This window comes from Dermochelys coriacea, chromosome 2 (genome assembly GCF_009764565.3).
Source record: "Dermochelys coriacea isolate rDerCor1 chromosome 2, rDerCor1.pri.v4, whole genome shotgun sequence".
Lineage (NCBI taxonomy): Eukaryota > Metazoa > Chordata > Testudines > Dermochelyidae > Dermochelys > Dermochelys coriacea.
Window position 1 is genome coordinate 148455685 of NC_050069.1, and position 18943 is coordinate 148474627.

At 45.1% G+C, this 18943-nt stretch overlaps 1 protein-coding gene across 3 annotated transcripts in view; it reads left to right on the forward strand.

Annotated features, from left to right (window-relative positions):
* Positions 1 to 18943, forward strand: part of LOC119851217 (sodium-dependent neutral amino acid transporter B(0)AT3-like) — a 91118-nt gene that overhangs the window by 17220 nt on the left and 54955 nt on the right. For 2 of the 3 annotated variants that reach the window (XM_043508491.1, XM_038390680.2), the window contains exon 2: positions 13791 to 13931. The exons of the other annotated variant lie outside the window; for it this stretch is intronic. In XM_043508491.1, the coding sequence (XP_043364426.1) occupies positions 13791 to 13931 (141 nt within the window). The remainder of the gene's footprint in view (positions 1 to 13790; positions 13932 to 18943) is intronic. 3 annotated transcript variants of the gene reach the window in all.

Below are 18943 nucleotides of genomic sequence, written 5' to 3' on the forward strand. Positions count from 1 at the left end.
TGAGACTGACTGGCCTGTAGTTCCCCGGATCCTCCTCCTTCCCTTTCTTAAAGATGGGCACTACATTAGCCTTTTCCAGTCATCCAGGACCTCCCCTGATCGCCATGAGTTTTCAAAGATAATGGCCAATGGCTCTGCAATCACATCCACCAGCTCCTTTAGCACTCTCAGATGCAGCGTATCCAGCCTCATGGACTTGTGCTTGTCCAGCTTTTCTAAATAGTCCCAAACCACTTTTCTTCAACAGAGGGCTGGTCACCTCCTCCCCATGCTGTGCTGCCCAGTGCAGTAGTCTGGGAGCTGACCTTGTTTGTGAAGACAGAGGCAAAAAAAAAAAAAAAAAAAGCATTGAGTACATTAGCTTTTTCCACATCCTCTCTCACTAGGTTGCCTCCCTCGTTCAGTAAGGGGCCCACACTTTCCTTGACTTTCTTCTTGTTCCTAACAAACCTGTAGAAACCCTTCTTGTTACTCTTAACATCTCTTGCTAGCTGCAACTTCAAGTGTTATTTGGCCTTCCTGATTTCACTCCTGCATGCCTGAGCAATATTTGTATACTCCTCCCTGGTCATTTGTCCAATCTTCCACTTCTTGTAAGCTTCTTTTTTGTGTTTAACATCACTTTCAAGCTGGTCGCCTGACATATTTACTATTCTTTCTACACATCAGGATGGTTTGTCCCTGTAACCTCAATGAGGATTCTTTAAAATACAGCCAGCTCTCCTGGACTCCTTTCCCCCTCATGTTATTCTCCCAGGGGATCCTGCCCATCAGTTCCTTGAGGGAGGCAAAGTCTGATTTTCTGAAGTCCAGGGTCCATATTCTGCTGCTCTCCTTTCTTCCTTGTCTCAGGATCTTGAACTCGACCATCTCATGGTCACTGCCTCCCAGATTCCCATCCACTTTTGCTTCCCCTACTAATTCTTCCCGGTTTGTGAGCAGCAGGTCAAGAAGAGCTTTGCCCCTAGTTGGTTCCTTCAGTACTTGCACCAGGAAATTGTCCCCTACACGTTCCAAAAACTTCCTGGATTGTCTGTGCACTGCTGTATTGCTCTCCCAGCAGATATCAGGGTGATTGAAGTCTCCCATGAGAACCAGGGCCTGCGATCTAGTAACTTCTGTTAGTTGCTGGAAGAAAGACTCATCCACCTCATCCCCCTGGTCTGGTGGTCTATAGCAGACTCCCACAATGACATCACCTTTGTTGCTCACACGTCTAAACTTAATCCAAAGACTCAGGTTTTCTGCAGGTTTCCGAGTAGCAGCCGTGTTAGTCTGTATTCGCAAAAAGAAAAGGAGTACTTGTGGCACCTTAGAGACTAACAAATTTATTAGAGCATAAGCTTTCGTGAGCTACAGCTCACTTCATCGGATGCATTTGGTGGAAAAAACAGAGGAGAGATTTATATACACACACACAGAGAACGTGAAACAATGGGTTTCATCATACACACTGTAAGGAGAGTGATCACTTAAGATAAGCCATCACCAGCAGCGGGGGGAGGGGGGGAAGGAGGAAAACCTTTCATGGTGACAAGCAAGGTAGGCTAATTCCAGCAGTTGACAAGAATATCTGAGGAACAGTGGGGGGTGGGGTGGGGGGGAGAAATAACATGGGGAAATAGTTTTACTTTGTGTAATGACTCATCCATTCCCAGTCTCTATTCAAGCCTAAGTTAAATTGTATCCAGTTTGCAAATTAATTCCAATTCAGCAGTGTCTCGTTGGAGTCTGTTTTTGAAGCTTTTTTGTTGAAGTATAGCCACGCTTAGGTCTGTGATCGAGTGACCAGAGAGATTGAAGTGTTCTCCAACTGGTTTTTGAATGTTATAATTTTTCTGCAGTTTCATACCAGAGCTTTGAGCAGTCATATTGCTCTCTTACATACAATGCAACTCCCTCACCTTTTCTGAACTGCCTATCCTTCTGGAACAGTTTATATCCATCCATGACAAGACTCCAGTCATGCGAGTTATCCCACCAAGTCTGTTATTCCAATCACATCATAATTCCTTGACTGTGCCAGGACTTCCAGTTCTCCTTACTTGTTTCCCAGGCTTCTTGCATTTGTGTATAGGCACTTAAGATAACTTGCTGATTGTCCTGCTTTCTCAGTATGAGGTAGGAGCCCTCCCTTCTCGTGCTCTCCTGCTCATGCTTTCTCCCAGTATCCCACTTCCCCCAAGGCTTTAGGTTCACTGGGGGAAGGAGACCAGTTTAAAGCCCTCCTCACTAGGTTAGCCAGCCTGCTTGCAAAGATGCTTTTCCCTCTCTTTGTTAGGTGGAGCCTGTCTTTGCCTAGCACTCCTTCTTGGAACACCATCCCATGGTCAAAGAATCCAAAGCCTTCTCTCTCACACCACCTGAGTAACCATTCGTTGACTTCCATGATTCAACGGTCTCTACCTTGTCCATCCTCCCTTTGGAAGGAAATGGCCCAGACCACCATTTGCACATCAAACTCCTGTATCCTTCTTCCCAGAGCCACGTTGTCTGCAGTGATCCACTCAAGGTCATTCTTGTCAGAAACATTGTTGCCCACGTGGAGAAGCAGGAAGGGGTAGCGATCCGAGGGCTCGATGAGTCTCGGCAGTCTCTCCGTCACATTGTCAATCCTAGGTCTTGGCAAGCAGCAGACTTTTTGGTTTTCCCGGTCGGGGCGGCAGATAGATGACTCAGTCGCCCTGACCCCCACCACACGCCTCCTTCTCTTGAGAGTGGTGATCGTTGAACCCCCCATCCCTGGGACAGTACATCTCATGCCTTCCAATCAGCAAAGTCTCCTTCTGTTTCCTTCCCTCAGATGTATCATCTAGTCCACTCTCCGCATTAGTATCTGTGGAGAGAACATGAAAACGGTTGCTTACCTGTATCTGCATTACTGGTACATGGACGCTCCCCTTTCTTCTGTAGGTCACATGCTACCAAATTTCTTCACCGTCCTTCTGTCCCCGCTGAGCAGCCTGCTCTGAATCTTCAGAATGTTGTGTCCATAGAAACATATCCTGACGTCTGTCCAGGAAATCTTTAGTTTCTCTTATGCAACACAGGGTCGATACTTGTTTCTCCAGTCCTTGAACCTTCTCTTCAATATGGAGACCAGCTTGCAGTTTGTACAGAGAAAGTCGCTTCTATCCTGTGGAAGAAAAACAAACATGGCACATCCTGTGCAGGTAACAACAGCTGAACGCTCACCATCCATATTACCTTTCTTCTACAAGCTTCCTCAGATGTTGTAGTAAGTACTCAGAGAAGTCTGCAAGATGAAAGTCTCAGTGGGCTCTCCATAGGCAAACTCCCTCTGTTAGCCTCTCTGCTGTTCACCGCTCAGCTGGTTCACAGCTGACTGGCTTTTTAATAACAGTCAGGCCCACTCAAGGCTCATCTGGAACAAAGCCATTCTGCAGGACCTATGTTCCCTAAGGCTGGGTTCCTCCCCCGCCCACACACACACAGAGCAAGTCTGAGCAGATGGGGTCAATCAGCACTTTCAAGCTGCCCCCCTTTTTGCCCCTGGGCCCAAAAGGCTGGGCGAAGCAGCATTTCAAGCTGTCACCCTTATATGCCACAGGTTCAGCACATCCCTATCCCCCACAGTATCCTAAATCAACATAACATGCATTATTAAAGGTTAATACCTGAAGTAGAAAGGAAAACAGAGACAGAAAGAAAAGGATCTCACTGCTCCATGAAGCTTGAAATGGTCACGGTTCCCAGGTGATGGTGGTATCTCAGAGTCCTGAGTGCATGAGACAGGCAGAGCCCCCAGCACGATCAGTCAGGAGATGGAGTCTCAGTGGAACTGGTACAGAGTTTGGGTCTCAGAGTAGCAGCCATGTTAGTCTGTATCCACAAAAAGAAAAAAGGAGTACTTGTGGCACCTTAGAGACTAAAATTTATTTGAGCATAAGCTTTCACGAGCTACAACTCATTTCATCAGATGCATGCAGTGGAAAATACAGTGGGGAGATTTATATACACAGAGAACATGAAACAATGGGTGTTACCATACACACTGTAACGAGAGTGATCAGGTAAGTTGAGCTATTGCCAGCAGGAGAGCGGGGGGGGGGGGGGGGAAGCCTTTTGTAGTGATAATCAAGGTGGGCCATTTCCAGCAATTGACAAGAACGTCTGAGGAACAGTGTGTGGGGGGGAAACAAACATGGGGAAATAGTTTTACTTTGTGTAATGACCCATCCACTCCAAGTTTTTATTCAAGCCTAAGTTAATTGTATCCAATTTGCAAATTAATTCCAATTCAGCAACCTCTTGTTGGAATCCGTTTTTGAAGTTTTTTTTGTTGACAAATTGCCACTTTTAGGTCTGTAATCAAGTGACCAAAGAGATTGAAGTGTTCTCTGACTGGTTTTTGAATGTTATAGTTCTTGACGTCTGATTTGTGTCCATTTATTCTTTTACGTAGAGACTGTCCAGTTTGGCCAATGTACATGGCAGAGGGGCATTGTTGGCATATATCACATTGGTAGATGCGCAGGTGAACAAGTCTCTGATAGTGTGGCTGATGTGATTAGGCCCTATGATGGTGTCCCCTGAATAGATATGTGGACAAAGTTGGCAACAGGCTTTGTTGCAAGGATAGGTTCCTGGGTTAGTGGTTTTGTTGTATGGTTTGTGGTTGCTGGTGAGTACTTGCTTCAGGCTGGGGGGCTGTTTGTAAGCAAGGACTGGCCTGTCTCCCAAGATCTGTGAGAGTGATGGGTCGTCCTTCAGGATTCTGTAGATCCTTGATGATATGTTGGAGAGGTTTTAATTGGGGGCTGAAGGTGATGGCTAGTGGCGTTCTGTTATTTTCTTTGTTGGGCATGTCCTGTAGTAGGTAACTTCTGGGTACTCTTCTGGCTCTGTCAATCTGTTTCTTCACTTCAGCAGGTGGGTATTGTAGTTGTAAGAATGCTTGATAGAGATCTTGTAGGTGTTTGTCTCTGTCTGAGGGGTTGCAGCAAATGCGGTTGTATCGTAGGGCTTGGCTGTAGACAATGGATCATGCGGTGTGGTCTGGATGAAACCTGGAGGCATGTAGGTAGGCATAGCAGACAGTAAGTTTCCGGTATAGGGTGGTTTTTATGTGACCATTGCTTATTAGCACCATAGTGTCCAGGAAGTGGATCTCTTGTGTGGGCTGGTCCAGGCTGAGGTTGATGTTGGGATGGCTGACTTAGAACAACGCTTCCTCAGCTCTCGTTCCCTAATGCCCCTACTCTACTTGCGCTACATTGATGACATCTTCAGCATGTGGATCCATGGAAAAGAAGCCCTTGAGGAATTCCACCATGATTTCAACAATTTCCATCCCACCATCAACCTCAGCCTGGACCAGTCCACACAAGAAATCCACTTCCTGAACACTATGGTGGTAATAAGAAATGGTCACATAAACACCACCCTATACCGGAAACCTACTGACCGCTATGCCTACCTACATGTTCTTGTCAACTGCTAGAAATGGCCCACCTTGATTATCACTACAAAAGTTTTCCCTCCTGCTCCTGATGGTAATAGCTCACCTTACCCGATCACTCTTGTTACAATGTGTATGGTAACACCCATTGTTTCATGTTCTCTGTGTATATAAATCTCCCCACTGTATTTTGGGGAACAAGGACTCAGTATCTAGGGGAGTGGTCTCTGTTCTCCATTCTGCATGCTAATGCAGAGATTGTAATCTTATCACCCTTGTCAGGAGGGGTCTGGGTGTGTCTCCCAGCACCCTTCACTGCTCTCTGCAAGCCTTTTCTCTGATTGGTTTTGGTTCAAGCAGAGATCGGGGTGTGGGAGGGTCTTTCATGAGTCAGATAGGCTAGATACTGCGCCCTGGTTCCCCAAGAACATAGAACTGACTGGTATCAAGTCCCCCTGTTGATGGGGTGCTTGTGCTGAGTGCCATCACATCCTTACTCTGTGCTACCGGGTCTGACCTTCCCTCCATTGCAGCTGCCGCATCATTCGTTGTATCCAACAAACCAGCAGAACCAGACTAATTGCTAGTATAATTTGGAAACCAGTGATCACCACAATGGGGTGAAGCAGGATATTCAAAAGACCTGTTGCACTGGGGCTCCTCCCAAGCAAAAGTCTCCCACCAGGAGTGATGGCCTGTGTTTTTAACTGTGGCTGAAATGGGGGAAACCTCCTTGTAGAGCTCAGGATAGGCATTTAAATGTTGTACAGTCCATAAAGGCACAGTAAACTTAATATAACAACTAACAATGATGGTTACATTACAGAAACAGGGATTAGCATAAGGCACCATGGGTTGTGCCCAATGTCCATTAATTAATACAATATTACATTTTGTTCTTATACACACACACACTTTACCAACATAGGCAACAACAGATGCTTCTTCCTGGATAACATCAAAGGAACAGTGAGACTTATTCCCAGGTTACCCATTCATCCCAACCCTTATGGCTAGTTCCAATCAAGGGAGCACACACAGGTGCTGTGTGAAAGATATTCATGCCCTCTAAGTGGATTTGAACCTCCTTCAGAGAAGTCTGAGGTTGAAGAACCAAATGTTTTTGTTGATCCAATTTCAACACATTGAGTCCTGAAGCTGGGGCTCTTAAACGTTGGAGGGGAGCAAGGTTTGTGATCAGAGGGTTGAAATTTAAAGTTTTCTTTTATTGTTGGCCCAATTCCACTCTGTACAAACTGGGCTCATGAAATCCCTCTGAAATGGCAATATGCCCATAGAATTTAAACCAAATTGCTGGCATGAGCTTGTTACAATGTGTGCCTTTTAATGGAACTATCCAGTCTGGGGGACTTTGCTGAATCAAGTCATGTCCAGCTAAAGTCGAGGTCAGCGTTTGGCACAGCAATTTTGCTTTCTGGGCTCCACTGGCAAGCACCTCCAGAGGCTCAGAGGGATCACAGGTACAGCAGAGAGTCTGGACCTCATCAGACTCCAGACACTTATGACCGGCAGGGTGTTGGTGGACCAGTGGGATGTCATGGCTTGTGTTCGAGACCTGTGAGGGGTTAGAGAAGAGAGAACAAATTCCCACACTCCCCCTGTATATATTGGGAGAATCTGGGCCCAATATTACAGGGGAAACATGAAGTAGTGACCTACATGAGCGTGGCCATAAGAAGTCAAGGACTTTTCCTGTCTTAACATCAGGGTAGGCACTGATCAGCCCACTCGATGCGTATTTTCCAATGGCTCAAAGTTGTTCCTTCTTGCTGGCCAAGAAGGGAGGCTGACAGGATGGAGAAGACAGTCTTGAGGGTCAGGTGGTTTATCCTTCCATTCTTTGAGCTGTGAGGAATGAAACCATTTCCTCCAGGGTTTCCCATTTTTCCTATTCAGGATTTCTACCTGACAAACATTAGGGCTAGCCCAATTCACAATAGAGAAGTGGCCAACCCAAGTGTGTGTAAAGAGCTGCTTAGCAGTGACAGAGGCAGTGTTGGTTTTAGTAGGGATGGCTTCCACCCTGTATCTTTTTAAAACAAAGTCAGTGGATGTATACACAGTTGAGAAACTTTGGCAGCTAGAAACTGAACCAAATTTATCAGCACCTATACTGTTGCTTACTACAGGCAATGATTCATTCTGAGCTAACTCAATCAACTCACTTCCATACCCTTCAGTTGCAGCAAACTGCTTGCAAAAGCTAGCATGAGGTTCTATTCTTTCAGGAGCACTTTTAGGCAACAATTCATTTTCCCCAGAAATTTTGTCCTTTCCCTTTTTAGCTAGGGGTTGCTCTACAGAAACATCTTCCTGAGCATCTTTCTGGGGTTCAGTTGAGTCCAGAAGGACTCCTGAGACAACTGACATATCCTCAATCATTATAAGCTGAGAGGCACATTCTGTCTGCTCCTCAGACAGAAGATTGGTGACAAACTGTCCTCCGGCAGATAAACTGTCATTCTTAACATTCACAGCGTTTGGAATTTTCTCCCCTTTTTTCCCAGACAAGCATTTGGAGATTGAGGTAGCTCCCTACATGGGTAAGTCATTACCCCCAACAGACACAGGCTTAGGAACACTTCCTTCCTGGGTTTTAGTTGAGTCCAGAACCACATCTGGCAAATCCTTAGTCAGCATAAACTGAGGTATTTTCTGCCTGCTCCACAGACAGAACACTGGAGACATTTTCTCCCTGTGACAAAGCTCTGTCCTTGTCTCAGTGGGTGCTGCATTTCCTGGTGGATTTTGCTAGCCTCAGGGGCTCACTGTGACCCTCCACGTAGCCCTTCTTTCTCTAGAGGCAAGGGTCACAGCCTACTGAGCCATTTTCATCATGAGCCAATGAGGAGAGGCTACTCTCCCTTGCACAGTCTCTGTTGTCTCCCAGTCTCACTGATTAATTCAGGGGGGGAAGGGAGAAGCCCAGGTACACCCTCTACTCTGGGCTCCAGCCCAGGGACCCTAATAGTATCAGCTGGGTAGCTGACCTTTTGGAAACAGGACAAGTACAATTTCCTGGGCTACTTCCCCACAGCAGCCCCCCAATTCCTCAATATCTCCTTCACCCTTACCTCAAAGCCTCCTTCCTTCTACCTCTTTTGGTTTGTACTGCTCAGTTTATCCAACAGCACAGCTTCCTCCTACAGTTCCTGACATGCACCTCACTGACTAACTGGGAGGCTTTTAACTAGTTCCAGCCAGCCCTTGATTGGCTTCAATCAACCTAGCTATCTCCACTGCTTTCTAGAAGGATCTTAATTGGCGTCAGGTGTCTTGATTAACCTGGAGCAACTGCCATTTGATTACCATGGTATCAGGGATTTGTTTAGCCTGGGGCTAACATACCTGTTCCTCACTACTTTACTATAGCCATCTGGCCTTGCCCCGTCACATATCCTCCCCCCACCCCCACCACTCAACACCATAGAGTTGGGCAACTTGGGATGCCAGGGAGTGTGCTCGCGACAGACCATCAGCGTTGCCGTGGTGGCATCCAGCCCTGTGCCGTATGCAGAACTGGAATGGTTGGAGGGATAAGAACCACCTGGTAGCCCTTGCATTCTTTTCCTTATTCCGCTGCATCCACTGGAGGGGTGCATGGTCCATCACAAGAGTAAATCGCTGGCTTAAGAGGATACAACACAGTGTCTCCGTGGCCCATGTGACAGTCCTGTTCTCCATTCTGTATGCTAATGGAGATGTCTTAATCTTGTCGCCCTTGTCAGGAGGGGTCTAGGCGTGTCTCCCAACATTCTTCACTGCTCTCTGCAAGCATTTTCTCTGATCAGTTTTGGTTCAAGGAGAGACTGGTGTGTGTGTGGGGGGCGATGTCTTTCATGAGTTGGACAGGCTCGATACTGTGCCCTGGTTCCCCAAGAACACAGAGCTGACTGGTATCAGGGGTCTATCCCTGTCTCTCACGCAGAGTTCTGGTATGATACTGGGCAAGTCACTGAAACTAAACTTTTCACAGGTGTGCTCCTCATTTTTTAGGTGCCTGACTTGAGACCCTCCAGTCTGATTTGCAGAAGAGTTGAGCATTCACAGAAGCAACTGAAGTCAATGTCAAGTTAATTTTGTATTTGGAGCAGGGTTTGAATAGTGTCCAGTAAACAACGTTTTGGAACCATCCATTGAACAATGAAAATAAAACACTGGATATGTGCTAATTCAGTGGCTCTCAAGCAGGGATCTGGGGCTCCTTGGGGGGTTGCGAGCAGGTTTCAGGGGGTCCACCAAGCATAGCTACCATTAGACTCATAGCCCAGGGCTGAAGCCAAAGCCTGAGCAACTTAGCTTCGCAGGTTGCAGTTCCCCCCGTGGTGTGGGGCCCCAGGCAATTGCCCTGCCTCCTACCCCTTAATGCTGGCCCTGGCTTTTATATGGAAAAAAACAGTTGTTATGGCACACGTTAGCTGTGAAGTTTTTATAGCATGTTGGGGATGGGCTCAAAGAAAAAGGGTTGAGAACCCTGGTGCTAATTCAATGAGCAAGCACCATCCATTCTGTGCACTGAATGCAACAGGAATCCAGTTGGGAAAAATAGTATTATCATGTAATTAATGACTGAATTATAATGAATATGCATAAATGAACCAATTTAAAGTTGCATAGGCAGGCTTAATTCTGGCATTTCCTAACTTCTGAGTACTTGTTTTAGTAACCCTTCTGACAGGTGGTGCTGGCAGTAACAAGGGCCAGGTTTAATATCTAGAGATTCCTCTTAACATTACAAAACAGAACTGGCTCCAGCCCTCACACAGAAAAATTGGAAAATGAACCACTATCCCTGGGCTGCCTCTAAGAGTCAATACGTCCCCACCTGCAAGCATTAAGTCTGTGTATAACAAAAGAAAACTTTTATTAAGAGGAGAGGGAACATAGGATTAATTTGGGAAAACACTGCAATAGAGATTCTGAAGTAAACAAACAATAAGTAAACCCACCATACAGTATCTTGAGTAGTAGTCCTTTGCCTCAGTTTCCCCCCTTGTGGTATGAATGTCCTTAAACACACCACTCCCCTTTTCCCTTTGTTGCACCCCACTCCGGTTTGGATGTCCCAGGTCAGTGAAGTTCCAGTGTCCAGGGGGTGTTCAGGTGGTGCCTTAGCAATGCCAACTTCTGCTCACCACTGCTACTGCTGGTAAACGTCACTGCCACCACCTGCAGTAGTCTAAGGTTCCTCCATCTAGCCCAGTGCTTGTGATTTCACTGGGTAACATGGAACCTCACTGTGTTAGACCCGTAATAGAGGTCTCCCTACAGGATGGGGAGCAAGCAGATATCAAACTCAGTGTTGGTATATAATACTCTAAATGCTCTTTATTGATTACAAAACAAACCTTACTCACTCCACATTCACACCCTAAACATACTATACCAGAGTCCAAAGGTCAGAATGATCCTGATGGCCAGTCGAAGTTCCTTCCATCAGGATAAAATCATAAGATGCAGGGAGCTGGCAAAACCACATCTATATCCACACGGGACTCTGGATCAATAAACAACTCCGATTTGCAGAAATCATAGGCATCCATTTATAGTCCATTCCGTTGTATCATCAGTTCTTTGCCTTTGTTTACAAGGCCTCCTATCCGCACAATTCCAAAGAGACAATCTTGGGCGGGCCATCATGATCCAAGGTGTGCCATTTCCTCCAATTCTTATACAATTTTATATCAGTCCAGCTGGTGTTATTACCTTTTCTGATGATTTTCCGCATTTTTCCTCAGAAAATAAGATTGCTTTTGCACAAAGAGCTCTAATAGACCCTGATCTTAAGTCCTTGCTTCAGTTGCTAATTGGCAATGTATGCATTCATGTCAAGCACACATAATTCATATCAGGCCTCAATGACATCTTACATGAATATATGAATCACAATGTGTGTATATATCTATATATATATATATATATATATATATATCTTTTCCAACAACTGCTGCTGCCATTACCTCCCCTGCATTGTTTTCACCACTGTTTTCAACACAGTCCCCACACCAGGACTATGACTCAGCCTCAAGACCGGCTTATCAGAGATTTCAGCTCTAATGATCATTGAGAAGAAACAAGAACTCCCAATTGAACCCTAGCACCTCTCTCTTTAAAGACAGGGTGGCGGGGGGTGGGGTGGGGGTGGGGGAAGATCAAATGGCATCTAGTACCCTTTAAATGAGCCAATAGCACCAAGCAGGAACACTTGTTGCCCCCCCAACCCTGTCTTTCACATGGGTTTGGCATCAATATCCCACACCTAGCAAACAAGGCTAGATTTCAGGTGACTCCCCTCCATTCAGGCATATTAAGTATAGTTCATTGCCTTTTAGTCAGACAATAACAATAACATTTTATTACCCTTGAATCCAGAACTTACAATTTTTGATCAACATTGAAAATTGATCACTTTGGCAAAGCAGGCCTCTTTGCTGATCAGAGGCAAGTATGTGTGTCTATGCAAACACAGTCTGTTTCTGAGGGCTTTCCCCGAGTTCGTCAACAGATGGCAGAGTAGAACTCATTCAGTCCACTGGCTTACATCTTTGCAAGCTTAATAATGTTCTTCTTACAGTTTTTTTTGTAATTTAACAATTTTTTAAAAAAGAAAATTCCATCATATGGAATCATACTGATGCAAACCTTGGTCACAAGCAGGACTGGAACTTTTAGACCCACTGCCATCTTCTGTCAATGATTCCATTTGTTCAAATGGCAACCTACTAATGCTAGCTGGGGCTTCTCTGATATTTGCTAGCAGTAGGGGAATGTTGAGACCCATGAATCTTGGTTTCCATTCCAGTCTCTGGGAAAACACAGCAATAGAGATTCTGAAGTAAACAAACAATAAGTAAACCCACCATACAGTATCTTGAGTAGTAGTCCTTTGCCTCAGTTTCCCCCCTTGTGGTATTAATGTCCAGTCTCTGGAGGGGAGCGTATTTGAGAGGACACAGACGCTTCTCTCTGTGTCTCCCACAGCCTGTACCCCTCTGCCAATTCATGTATCCTCTGCAATAGAGTCAGGTTGCTTCCACTTTCTTGATGTTCCCTGGGTTCCAGGAGACTGTATCCCTGCTCTTGGCTGCTGTGCCCAGAATCCCAGTGCCCACATCAGCAATTGTAAGGTTTTCTAATCCTTTAATTATTATCATAGCTCTTCTCTGAACTGGAGCTCCTCTCCATTTTATCAACATCCTTCCTGAGGCAGACACCTGGCATGGGAAATTTTCAGTGAAGTGGTTGAAGTTTGGCCGAATTATAAAATTGTTTCTCCCTGTCTTTAGTCTCAGCTGCCATGCAACCTTCCCCTCCCCTCACTGTCCAGCCTCATGAAGTAGTAGTAGTAGTGCAGAGGGGCAGGCATGTTACACATCAGAGATATGTAGTGAAGGAGGTAGAAGAGCAGTAGAAGGATGACTTGAGTCTTAATCTGGCCCTGTTTTCCATTGTGGAAATTTCTTCCTTCTCCCCAATATAATGCTGCTGCTGCTGCTTTTCCTCCAGCTAGATTTTGAATGGACCTGATTCACCTGTAGGACTTGATCAAGTCCTACAGGTGAAATAGACCATTTGTGGGTTGCTCTGGCATTTAGACAACCAGGTGCCTAGAGCAAGACAGCAATGCACATAGCCAGAGGCAAAAATTTAGGCATGTAGGGAACTTTAACAGCCGAAAACAGTAGACGCCAGGTGAGTTAGGCACCTACAGCATTCAGCAGCAGCTGAATAGGGTATTGTAAATGTAAAGGGCATGTAAATGCTAGACTTAGGTGTCTAGGTCCTATCTCTTACTTTTTTCTGACTCACCTTACTATGATGAAGGTTCAAGTATGTGCAATGTCAGGTGATTGGAGGGGAAGGACAGGTGAGGATCCTGGGGTGGAAAACTGAGTGAGGGTCAGGTTTGTGGGAACCTTAGGGAGGGAAACTGAAGCAGGGAGAGAAAAGGCATTAGCTAGGAAGCGAGATGAGGGTGTTTCCTGGAGAGGGAGAAAAAGATAGAATAAGCAGTGCTTGCTGGAGAAGGAGGGGAGATTAAACATCTGAAAGGAGGAGAAATGGAGGGAATGTTTGAGGATATTTGTAGCCTTATGATTATGACGAGAATCTGCATTGTTTAAGGTTGGGGATTTGTAACATGAAGAATCTGAGTCATGCCTCCCACAACTAAATTGCTGACTGAGTAATCTGACCCTGTGCTTGTACAAGACCTATAGCAGTTGGGCCACTATCTGACTGTGGGCCTTGAGTATTACTGTAATAAAATATAACAAGCAGCAATAAAGAATAATTTGTGTGAAATGCAGAGCTTCTATGGCTTAACTATTTTTAATTATGTTCCCAGGGGCATTCTTGATCCCATATGTCATAGCACTTGTCTTTGAAGGAATCCCATTGTTTCATCTTGAACTAGCCATGGGACAGCGCTTAAGAAAAGGCAGCATTGGTGTCTGGAATACTATCTCACCTTACTTTGGAGGAGTTGGTATGTTTCTCCATGTTCTCTGAAAACTAGTTAGCCCATTGTCAAGAGCCATATTAAATACTGTCTAGGGAACTGGTTAACTGAAACTGGAACTGAAACAAGTGCCTAAAGCTCCAACCCAGAGCAATACTGGCTCTAGGAAACTAAAGTTTGATCTCCCTGGTCACACTGTCCAGCAGTTCTTACCCATTCACAAGCACTCAGGACTGCTCTCTGATATGAAACCTCAAAACACTTTTATTTAGGAAACACAACAGACAGTTACATAAAATAAAATCAATCTAGTGGGGACACAGTGGATTTGTTAAAAGTATCTCAAGACCCAAGTGATGTGCTCAAGAGAACTCTGCTTGCCTCCCACTACACCCAACCCCCTTTGGGTCCCTTCCACTCTGTTTGGGGAAAAATAAATGAATTAGGAATTAACCCTGGACAGAGACAAACCCTTAATTAAAACAGGGGACCATTTGGGGTCCTTATCAGGAGTCACACAAACCTTCCCCCCTCCATCAAAAAATAATAAGAGGACAACGTACAAGTCCCCAGCAGTTAAGCATGTAGAGGAATTCTCTAATACTATTATGGGTCTGAACAGCCTAGCCCGAACCTGGGTACCTTCTGCAGGCCATTGACACTTGGGTGTAATATTCACAATCAGCCTCCAACATGTAAGTCACTCCCAGCTTGTCTGTGTGTGTGTGCTGCAGCCAGCCAGCCAGCCAGCCAGCCACACTTTGGCTGTCACCAGTCTTGGTTATGCTGCAGGGTGACCCCAACACACACACCCCATCCCAGGTCTTCCCCCAAAAAATATATGTTCTGTACCTCCCAGCCCTCTCCTGAGCAGTACAAAATATGTTAAGTGCATTATTCCTTTAAGGGAATAATATGCACACAACCTGTTACCCCAAATAGAGTTACCAAGACACTTAAACTTGAATACACTGGATTAGATAAAACAGTAAAACAAGTTTATTAATTACAAAGATAGATTTTAAGTGAAAATATGTAATGAGGCATAAAAGCCAGAAATGGGTACAAGAAAAATAAAGATAAAATCCTTAACTGGTGCCGAACTTAACAAATATTAATTTCAAAGTTCTCACCACATGCTTTCACTGACCAAACTGTCAGGTCAGGACTCCTCCCCCAGAGTCCAACAGCTGTTTCCTTTGTCTCTTCAGGCTTAGTGAATGCCATGGGCGGAGGGGAGGGGGGGTACCTTGGGTGTTTGTCCTTCCTTTTTATAGTTTCAGTCCCTTTCTTGAAAAAGGATTTCCAGCTGAGAATCAGGAGCCAAAGAGTCTATGTGGAAGGATATTCCTTACTGTTTTTTTCACCTGTTTGAACAGTCTTCCCTTCCTTCTTGATGAATCTGTTCACTGCTTAAATCAAATTAAAGCAAGCATGCATTCCTTTGTTTACGACAGACCTATTTGCAATTTGTTTAGGCAAAGCTATGGGGTTTGGAACATGTGTTAATAAACACCATACCGGGGAATTTATTATAACTTCAGATACAATGTTGCCACACAAATGATACCTCACAATACATGTCTTGTACAAAATTACAGTAACGTGTAGGGCATGAACACATGGGCCTATTCGGTCACATACACACAGTGAAAGACAGCAGCATATTAAGCTACTACCTGTAATGTGTAGACAGCAGCAGGGTGCACCAGAGACATTCTTTTGCCTGCAGCACTAAATGGGCACTTTGTGGGCATGAATTTCCTCTCACTTACACCAATGGAAATCAGGCTTTTCTGGCTTCCACCAAAATAAATATGGTTCTGCCCACTGATTCCTAGAACATTCCCTCAAGTATTGGAAGTGATTGGATGGGCAGCACCACAATCCTTCAGGCCAAAGCTTGTCTATTTGTAGCAGGATGGTGAGGAGTGGAATGAAAATGTTTAATTCCATTTGAAGCAAGGAACCTCTGAAATTCTTCAGACCAGAATTTAGGCCCATTATCACTCATCCACTGTAACAGTAAACCAACCTGGTTAAACAAGTTACCAAGACCACTGGACATCCTTGTAACTATAGCACAAGTAATTCTGGAAAATTCTGAATGGGCGCTGATTACAACCAAAAACATATCACCTTCTAAAGGTCCAGCAAAGTCCACGTGAACATGTGTCCAAGGAGTCAGAGGCCACAACCAAGGATGTAGATAAACTGGGCTAGGATCATGCTGAATTTTTTGACACTTAGTAGAGCACTTCGCCTTGCTCGCAATCTTTGTTGATCCTCAGCTACCAGATGTGATTCTGGGTTACGGTCTTCATCCATACAATGGCAAAATGACCTTCCTGAAGAGCTTCCAAAACCTGAGACTGAAGTGATTTCAGAATGATCACTTGCATTCTGCATCTGATGCAACCATGATTCACAGAAATTCACATTGACATGAGACAAATTGTGTAAACTGGGGATTCTTTTAATCTTGAACAGTGTACATTGCAGTATAAATCCTTTCAGAACAAAAAGCAACAAAGTAACCCCGAAGGATGATGTGACGTCTATGCTAGTGATAGGTAATTGTAACAGGGTCAGCACCTGCCTCTCATGAGTGTCCCCCTTTCTCTGGCTGACAGTGCCTACAGTCTCTCAATTCTTTTCAGCAGGGTGGTACCCACTTCTCGTGAGTGTCCCTTTCTGGCCAATGGATCTCTTGTCAGGTCTTCAGCAACTCAGTCCTCTGGCCAAGCTGCCTACACTGTCCCACAGGGCCTCTCTCAAAGCCCGTAGTAATGTCCCGTAGCTCTCCCCAGGCTCTGGTCCTCAGTCTGAGGAACAGGTTCCCTCTCAGTACCCTAGTTGGCCAGCTTATATGTGAAGGTTCCTGCTCTGGGATGGAGCAGCACTCCCCGGAGGCTCATTGCCTGCCCTTTAGTCCTCTGACCCTGTCTCTCCAGCTGGATCAGTCTAGATCAGTCCCCTTCTAGGGGTAAAAAGTTCCTGGACAGTCCTTTCCCTGGGCCTGTCTTCAGTGAGTCCTGGCAGCCAGCCAGAAGCTATTCCCTTGCTTCCCTGGTCCCTGCCAGCAACTACCTGCCTTAGCCCTTGCAGCCAGGAGCACCTCTTGCTCCCCCAATCTCTGCAAGCAGACTGCCCTCACTCTTGCCCTGCAGCTCCTTTTATATGAGCCTGCTGCATCTTCACTGGCTGCTCCCTGCAGCCTCTCCGATTGGCCGCTTCCCCTTCAGCCACTTTAGCCCACTTGGAGGGCCTCTCCACTGCTCCTTTCCTGGGATGGGTGAGGCAGGACCCCAAGGCCTCCAGCAGGAGGCCTTTGGGCCTAGTCCACCCCATCACAGTAATCTATTTATCAAATTGAGATAGATTACTTTGTCTGAAGTTTCTTTGGGTTGACAGGAGTTTGAGCATAGCAGTCACAACAGCCCATCAACTTTGCCATGCTGAGTCCCGTACAGTATAGTATAGAAATGAATTGAAAGTAGCAATTCTCATCATTGTATATGAGCAGAAGCTAATGACGGAAAGCCAGGTTTTGGTCTAAAAAATTTAAAAGTAACAGGCAATGATCCATCAGCAAGGTAAGATGTCTACCATACAGATTGGTATGGAACTTTCCGAATTCCTAGTCTCTCAGGTGCCACAAGTACTCCTTTTCTTTTTAAGATAATGCTGAGAGCTTCTTGCTTTATCTGTTCATAGTTCTTCTCAGGAGTAGTGAATGTTCATTATGCAAAAGCAATTGCTTTCTACATGCCATTAGGAAAAATGTGGGAAAAGAACTGCAGCCACTCCATGTGGTAAAGCGTTACAAGCCAATTTCTATGATAGTGAAGCATCAAAATGTGTAAGAACTTCAGCTGATGTCAACAGTTTATTTGCTTCCTTAAATGCATACTCGCACTCTTTAGTCCATTTCCATTTTTTCTTTGCTTGTAACAGTTCATGTAAAGGTGCCATCATCATCATCAGAATAGGCAGAAATGTACCATAGTAGTAGTTAAGCAGTCCTAAGAATGAACGTAACAGTGAAATGTTCTCTGGTGGTGGCGGCAGCACTTCAAGAACTACCTTTTCTTTCTCTGGTGATTTCCTTAAGCCACTGGCATCAATTACAGGTCCAAGGTATTCAACTGAAGATTTGAAAAACCTCACATTTGTTTTGGTATACTCTCAGTCCATGGTCTTTCAAACATTGCAAGACAGCACCCAAATTTTGAAGATGATCCTTTCCTATAACAAGGATGTCATCCAAACAGCACTGAACTCCATTCAGCCCTTCAAAAATCTCATCTATGGCTTTCTGGAACAGGGCAGGTGCCAATGTGATAATGAAAGGCAACCTGTTGTAACAAAATAAGCTTTTGTGTGTGTTGATAGTGAGATATTTGCAAAATGCCAGCTCAGCCTACATTTGTAGGTATGCATTGAGCAAATCCAATATACTGAAATACTGTCCACCACTAACAAAACAAATAAATCTTCAATAGGAGGCAGTGGACACTGGTCTGCACATAAAGCTGGATTCCGTGCCACTTCAAAGTCTCCACAAATTCAGATTGAGCCATCCTCCTTGATTATTGGTACAATGGATGTAGCCCACTCACTGTGTGAAACCAGTGACAGGACTCCAGTGATCAATCAACAGTCCAAATCTGCTTCCACCAGAGGCTTCAGAGCATAAGGCACAACTCTGGGCTCTCAATACTTTGGTTGGCTTTCAGAGTTAACAGTAAACTTCACTGACATGTTGTTCATCTTTCCAAGCTCTTTTTCAAAAACTCTGAAGTGTCTGTCCATTATGTGATCATCATCAAGAATCATAGAATCATAGAATCATAGAATATCAGGGTTGGAAGGGACCCCAGAAGGTCATCTAGTCCAACCCCCTGCTCAAAGCAGGACCAAGTCCCAGTTAAATCATCCTAGCCAGGGCTTTGTCAAGCCTGACCTTAAAAACCTCTTAGGAAGGAGATTCTACCACCTCCCTAGGTAACGCATTCCAGTGTTTCACCACCCTCTTA